Raw genomic sequence first — 7,856 nt, 5'->3', positions numbered from 1 at the left:
TATATATATATATATAGTAGCTATTATTAAGACGGGCCACATGTTTGACATGTAGACGTTCTTCTACGATCTGAAAGCCGCCGCTAGGTGTCTCTGTATTTCCAGTCTGTTTGTGGGCACTGGGCAGTATAATGAGGAGGGAGGCGAGAGGATAAAACGCTGATAAATTCTCTAGAGTGAAAGGAAAGAATCTCTCTCTCTCTCTCCACCGCTAGAACCTTGAGCGCAAACACAAAGAGGAAGAGAAAGACTATATTTTTTACCCATTTCTATCCCATCACTAAGTGGACATACAACCCCGGGCTTCATAACTAGACGCGCCTGCAGTTATCTGGTGCTTATTTGAACGTTTTCATCGCTGCTCCATTCATCAACCTGCGGAGAGCATCGATCCGTTCCTCCGGCGAGTCATGGCGAGAGATCCCGAGCGGAGCAGCTGCCTTCTGCGCGATCTACGGCAGCGAGCCGGTAACGAGCTGTGCGCGGACTGCGGCGCTGCAGGTAAGAGCTTCTCACCTGGACAACAGAGGCTCGAAGCGCCGCACCTGCTGTGAAAGGCCCAGAGCACAGTGCTATGAAAAAATGTATGTAAAATATGATATTTTTAATCATAATAATTTTTAAAAGTATAGTTAAATATAATATGTATTTTCCCCATTAATAACATTTATTTTAATATTATTTATTTTATTTTTAGTAAATAATATTTATTTTTATTTATATTTGTGGTACATTATTAAAATAAAAACGTTTTATATAATGTAGTAAGAAAAGTTATAATAAACATATAATATAAATATTTAGTTTAATTTATATTTGTTATTATTTTATTAACATAAAATTATATATATATATATTAAGTTATAATATATAATAAATTGTGTTTTTTTTTTAATAAAAAATCATTTAATATGATTTATGAAATATTTAGTTTAAATTTTTATTTGTTATTTATTATTGCATTTTAATTAAGTATATTGTAATGTCATTATATATTAGTAGAATAAAAATGAGTTAGTTAAGTTATAATATATAATAAATAAAGCATTATATTTAATATTTTAATATGCTTTGTGAAATATTTAATTACATTTACATTATATTTAATTTCTATTTGTTATTTATTAAATTTTTAATTAAGTATTTTGTAATGGCATTATATTATATTTTAAAAAATAAAATAATATAAATGTGACAGTAAGTTAAGTTATATTAATATATAGCAGAACTTATAAATAATATAATAATAATTAGCATTATTAATATTTAAATTCTATGAAATATATTGTATAAAATATTTGTTATTTATATTTATTTATTGCTACAATTTCAATTATGTAATGTCATTATATTACATTGTATTGTTATATTATTTGAATAAAATTATATATAAAATATATATGCATTTACATTTATGCATTTATCTTTAATTATATTATTAATTGCTCTGTATGTTTTATATAACGCATGTAAGCTTCTCCAAAGTAATTTAATGCCAAATAAATGTTGTTTATTGCACACTTTCTTTAGCGGTGACCACGTGTTTGTGTCTTCACATCGGGGACTTCTACAGTGTCATTAAAGTGATTCAGCATTGTGTATGAAGCTACAGTCACATGTTATCAGTGTGCCTCTCAGGGAAACAACATGGAGCTTTGATTGTCACTGAGCTCTTGTTTCGGGAGAAGACGTGTGTGTTTCTCATGATGTGATGATGATAATATGGTGCATTTAACCCATGCATACATGGGTGACACACAGCACTGAGTCACGCATGTTGTTTGTAATGCGAGGTGTTAAACATGAGTTTGTGGTAGATTTGAGGGGTGTTGTCAGAGGGATGTGTGTGTGTGTGTGTGTGTGAGTCACAGAGAGTGAGTGACTCAGCTGTATTCTCAGGTCTTATACCTGCACAGCTCTTTTTTGAGTGTGTGTTTACTGATTTTAGGCAAGAAAATGTGAATTTGTTCAGATGCAGTGTCATACTGTACCTATTTCTCTGCATTGCAGCATTTCAGTACAGTATAATGCACACAAACGCACGTGCTTACATACACACTGTCCTATTAAGACGCTAATAATATGGTGACTCTCACAAGAGAGTTCTGGGATTTTTGCCCAGCGTTGGACGTCGGCCCATTCTGACCGTATTACGACTGCAGGCGCTTTACAGGCCAGAGGAAAACACAGCGTACAGGCCAGATAGAGCGATGAATGCGGTTTGAATGACACATGCTAGACGCTTCAGATGATTCAGGGTCAACAGGGTTAAAGTGACATCCTCAACACTTCTGTTTTCCTCACTTTTGATGTATATGTGTCAGTGTTGAATGATGGAGGACAGAGTAAGATCCAAGGGAGATGCGAACATGAGTGTTATTTTACTATCATTCACATAATATTATAGATTTTGTTAAAGGGGTCCTATTATGCTTTTTCATACAAAGCTCAAAGTCCACTTCAAAAGGAGATATTTTATTTAACAGAAATCACTTTTCAAAAACTACAACGAACGATTCGTTTGGACTACAACGCATATATTCAGGGATTTGTGATATCACAAATATCGACGAATGGGAGGAGACCTTGTTGAGCTGCACTAGAGAAGGCAACGAGTGTTATCACTGTGTCGGAGACACGCTAGCTTTCCCAAGGCAGACGAACTTAGAGTGGTTACAATCATCCGGGTTTAAATCGAGCTCAAATTGATTTGATTTTGACGCAATATTTACACTGAAGCTCGCAGGCGGCTATGGTAAGGGGCGTGACATTTCCCGGCCCAGCTAACCAATCACAGCACACACTGGCTCAGCTAACCAATCACAACACAACTGTTCTAGTACACCTCTAAAACAAAATCAAGACTTTGTAAAATAACATAATAGGACCCCTTTAATATTTTGAAATAAATTTTAGTTTTGGATTTTTTGGTCATTTTCATGTTTTTGTCAAATTTATGTTATTTTTTAAAAATATGTCTATATTGTTTTTATTCATTTTTATGCTTTATTTAGTTTTAGTTGTTTTACTATTTCAGCTTTTTAAAAATGTTTTATTTCAGTTCATGTTTATTTTATCTGAAGTAATGCATTTCTTTTATGGTTTTAGTTTTAGTTAATGATAATAACCCTGGCATTGGTTCCTACAATACTAATAACCAGTCAAAACAATAGTCGATGCAAATCACTAAAATAGCGAATATTCAAACTGCTTCTTGTTAAAGTTTTAGTAATTTTTTTGTCTATTTTGTTGTAATTTTTATTAGCTTTTGTGTAAAGTTTTTGTTAATGTATTTTAAATATTAGTTTTTGCTCTTTGTTTCAGTTTTTGTTTATTTTGTAATTACACTTATATACTTATAGTTTTATTTTATATAGATTTTAGTTGATTTAGTTTGAGTTATTTTAGTTTCCAACTTAAAATCAGAATTATTTATATTAATAAAAATGCAAAGTGATACTGTATATACTACAGCGTATAGCAAATCTCAACTACTTAATTGTTTATATTGTCCAAAAATGTAAAATATATTATTGCATGGCTTTAATCTGCAAAATATGACTATAAGGCTTGAAAATATTAAGACATTTTAAATTATAACATCAAGATTTTCTGTAAAGCTGCTTTGAAACAATGTGCATTGTGAAAAACGCTATATAAATCCATTTGACTTGACTTGACTTCACTAAATATTTTATGGGAATCACTTATTATCTGTTGCATCATTTCACCATGATTTAGTTTATTTATTTATTGTTTGCCTGTCAAATTCGGCTGAATTGAGTGTGATGGATGACTTTCTCTCTTGCTCTCACACACTACAAACACTTTTTGTCTGTATTAGCAAATGGCTGCAATATAACAAAGAGTGAAAAATTTAAGGGGGTCTGAATACTTTCCGTACCCACTGTATATACACGACGGACATCAAATCTTTCAGAAATATGGCATACTCAGAAAAACTGAAGCCACTGAGCAACACATAGAGCACACAATGATCTATATTCAGAAAGCTGGCGTGTTTTATGGTTTCACAGACGCTTCTCGTGGCGCGTGCAGCAGCTCAGTCTCTGCTGAAGCACACTGTTGGTGCCTGTCACTTTGGCACTCGATGAGCAAAGGTCAGAGCGTTCAGTGCACTGCCATCACACACGTCAAATCATCCAGACGCCGCTGACACTAAGACCCCGTTTTATCTGATCACACAAGTGCAAACAGGGCGCCAAATGTTTTACATTAATTTTACATTCTTTCTCGTTCAAACAATAACCTCACTGTTTTTTTGCACAATGAGTGTGTTAGACACACACTCGAATGACACAGCTTCTCATGGATTGCGTCACTTGAAGAAGTCAAAAAACCTGGCTTTCTGTTTATGCCTGCTTTGCCTCCCATGTGAGTCTCAGGCTGTTCAACTCAAGGACTTCCCAGCGTTTAGCAACACTCGCACCTGAAGTGTGTCAAACTCACAGTTTCTCTGAGCTGTTGTCTGTGTGTATAGAGAGTGCGTGTGTGTGTGAGTTGTGGGTGACATTACACACTTTCCTGTCGCCCTCGTATTGTGGGTTCACTTGCGTTTAACGTTTTATCTGAGACTAACGGGTTTATTGTTATAAATAACCTCTGTTGTGTGTATGCAGTTTTTAAACCACTTAGACCTCAGCATCAACTGTGAAGGGAAGAGAAACACACAGACTGCCCTGTTTTTAACCAGTTGTTAAAGAGGTTTTGCCTCCACAAGAGGTCTGTCTATAGATACATATAAAAATAAATGGTATAGCAATGACTTTATTGTCTGTGTGCCAGTATGCATACTATCAGAAATAGTAAGCAAGAATAGAATTAGTGCAACCTAGTGCAAATTGCCAGAGGTGCACTATTTAAATATATTGCTCATGAATTTTAAAGGAATTGCTAAAATAAAATTTCTGTCATCATTTACTCACTGTTCCAGACGTGTATGACGACTTCTGTAGAACAGAAAAGAGGAAATGTTAAATGTCAAAACTCCAAAAAAGTACCTTATGCAGGCAATTCATCAAAAGATGAAATGAACACTAGTGGCAGGAATACACCAACAACATTTATTGCTTTTCACACAAATAAGGACAAGTTTTTCGCACAGTTCCTTGCACAATACTATGTTATGAGCTCAAAACAGTTTTACCATAGTGCATGATTTGTAAACTAACACATTTTGATGTTTGCATCTCATAACCAGCTCCTTATATTTGGCTTTTCTGATGTAGTAAACTTGCTCGGTAGCACACCCGGTACAGTTATCGTGGTACGGGTCACGATAAAACAGCTCAAAGACTTGTAGAAGCAAGATAAAATTACATGGTTGCTTCAACAAATGTGTTTTTATCTCACGTTTGCTTTTATTAACACTATTGGTTAGGTTTAGGGTTGGATTTAGTTACGTTATTTTCAAACGCAATACAGCATTAACCTTTTAGCGCATTGCATTTCCAAACTGTCACGATATATACACAGCAATCAATGTAATGTAACACTGCCAGATTCACATTCGTCAGTTTCGGGTAAAGCCGAACATGCTTTTAGCGCTACCCCCTTGGCATTTCACTTTGAAATGGTTGTGAAACGTGTGAAAAGCAATGTAATATAATTTTGCAGAAATGTCGCCACAGACATATTTTTGTATGTGCAAAAAATCATTTGCTGGTGACTCTTTTTCATGCAATTATTAATATTATCAATGCAATGTGATGCTTAAAATAATGAGTTAGTTTAGGTTTAAACTGTGTAAATGGATATTTTAAATGCAAATTAAATGCACAAATCTTAAAATATTTTTTGCAACACACTTGAAAGTATGAGCTTCAGTCCCTTCACCAGCCAATTCATACTTCTTCTAAGTATGCAAATTGGGGATGCGCGTCAAATATTTATAAATCTTCTTCCTTCTTTCTTCCTCAGAGCCGGATTGGGTGTCTGTGACGCTGGGTGTGTTCGTGTGTCAGGGATGCTCACTCATCCACAGAAGCATCGAAAGCCTCAGGCAGGTGAAGTCTGTGCTGCAGGACACATTTGAAGATAAAGAAATCGAGGTGAGTCACAGACGATCCACAGGCAGGTTTGTTTTTTTGGCTGAAGGCTGTTTCCTGCTCCAGGGCTGGATGTATTGCAGAAACCAGCCTTTTCTGACCTCCTGAATACCATCCAAAATCTGTAGTAATCTCAAGAGCCACAGAGATTGATTGGCTCTTTGCCTATTTGAAAGATTGAGGATGCACACCATTAGGGCTCAACATAAGCTTGGGAATCCAAAGAGAGCTGATGTTTGTGATAATCTGAACAGAGCCATCAAGTAAATGGAGCATTAAATTAAAAAGTGCCTATGAACCTTTTTCACAGACTGTGATTACACGTTTTAAGTAGTGTTATGTTTTTTATATTTTAATTTTTAAACTATCGTTTGTACATTTAGCTTTAGTGTGCATTATATTACCTTTGCATCAAATTACAAAAAACTAGTTAACGCTAATGCGAGTGTGCGAGCATCTATGGAAGTGAAGGTAAAGTTGGCACCATTTTCTCTTCTGACTGCCGTTATCAGTCTCTTTATATTTAAACACTATTGTGGAGTTTTGATCTTGCAGTTTGAGCAAATGGGAACACAAAAAATGTATTTGATGTATTCTCCCATTCACCACTATAGAACTGTGACGACTTCCGCTGCTGAGATTAAAGGAATCGTTCACCCAAAAATTAACATTTGCTGAAAATGTGCTCACCCTCAGGTCATCTAACAATCCACTCCAGTCCATCAGTTAATGTCTTGAGAAGCCAAAAGCTGTTTGTTTGTAAGAAACAAATCTATCATTAAGACATTTTTAACTAAAATACAAGTCCATAATCCATAATCCATAATAACGCTTCTTCCAGTGAAAAAGTGGTCTGAATCAGGAGAGAAATCTGCACAGATCAAGCACCGTTTACAAGCCAAAACAGCTCTAAACAAATATGTGGCTGGACTACTTGTGGATTATTGTGATGTTTTTATCAGCTGTTTGGACTCTCATTCTGACGGCACCCATTCACTGCAGAGCATTCATTGCTGAGACACTGATGCAATGCTACATTTCTCCAAATCTGATGAAGAAACAAACTCATCTACATCTTGGATGGCCTGAGCGTGAGCACATTTTCAGCAAATGTTCATTTTTGGGTGAACTATTCTTTTAATAAATGCGGTAGATGTATCTCACAGTTCTAATGTTAACAGATATTGTAAAGTGTTAGCTATTTGTTTAATATTGTGCCTATAAATCATGCATTGCATTCTATTCCTGTAGTTGATCACGTCTATGGGGAATGAAGCAGCAAAGGCCAAGTACGAACAGCAAGTTCCTCCGTTTTATCACCGTCCCTCCCACACAGACTGCAGGTAGGACTCAAACACCTTAATACTGTACAGCATCGTTTCCAAGAAAACACACTGATTGCTCTTGCCGTGCCAGGCTTGTTTCTTCCTGTTCCCTGTTGAGTGCACTTACAGTCTTGTAGCTTTAAGGTGCTGATGGTGTTTGCTTTCTTGTGGTCATTCCGTCATCATCAGCAGCAGCAGCAGCATTGTGGGGGTTTTTGAACCGTCACACACAGACCGTCAGAGGGACTGCTTTCTCACATGGCTCGAGAATGTGGTTCAGTGAAGTTGACGTTTACTTCCTTCCTGTTTGTAGGTTGCGTTTCATGATGAGTGGCACTTTGGCCAAAATATTCTGTTCGCATATGTTCACGTGCAATGTAGACATCTTTTTTATGAAAAACTAAATAAAGGCCATATTTAAATGCTAAATATGTTCGTTTTAACCATTTTTAAACTAATAATA

At 35.6% G+C, this 7,856-nt stretch overlaps 1 protein-coding gene across 1 annotated transcript in view; it reads left to right on the top strand.

The window, feature by feature from the left end:
* The first annotated feature begins 163 nt into the window (after nucleotides 1-163).
* Nucleotides 164-7,856, top strand: part of LOC107653983 (arf-GAP with dual PH domain-containing protein 1) — a 20,061-nt gene continuing 12,368 nt past the window's right edge. Inside the window, exons 1-3 of the mRNA XM_016440841.1 lie at nucleotides 164-501; nucleotides 5,941-6,071; nucleotides 7,320-7,411. Coding sequence (XP_016296327.1) covers nucleotides 411-501; nucleotides 5,941-6,071; nucleotides 7,320-7,411 — 314 coding nt within the window. The 5' untranslated portion in view covers nucleotides 164-410. The remainder of the gene's footprint in view (nucleotides 502-5,940; nucleotides 6,072-7,319; nucleotides 7,412-7,856) is intronic.

Source organism: Sinocyclocheilus anshuiensis, unplaced genomic scaffold (assembly GCF_001515605.1).
Source record: "Sinocyclocheilus anshuiensis isolate Anshui unplaced genomic scaffold, SAMN03320099.WGS_v1.1 scaffold454, whole genome shotgun sequence".
NCBI lineage: Eukaryota > Metazoa > Chordata > Actinopteri > Cypriniformes > Cyprinidae > Sinocyclocheilus > Sinocyclocheilus anshuiensis.
The sequence above is the reverse complement of the archived record's forward strand: the minus strand, read 5'-3'. Positions and strand labels throughout refer to the sequence as shown.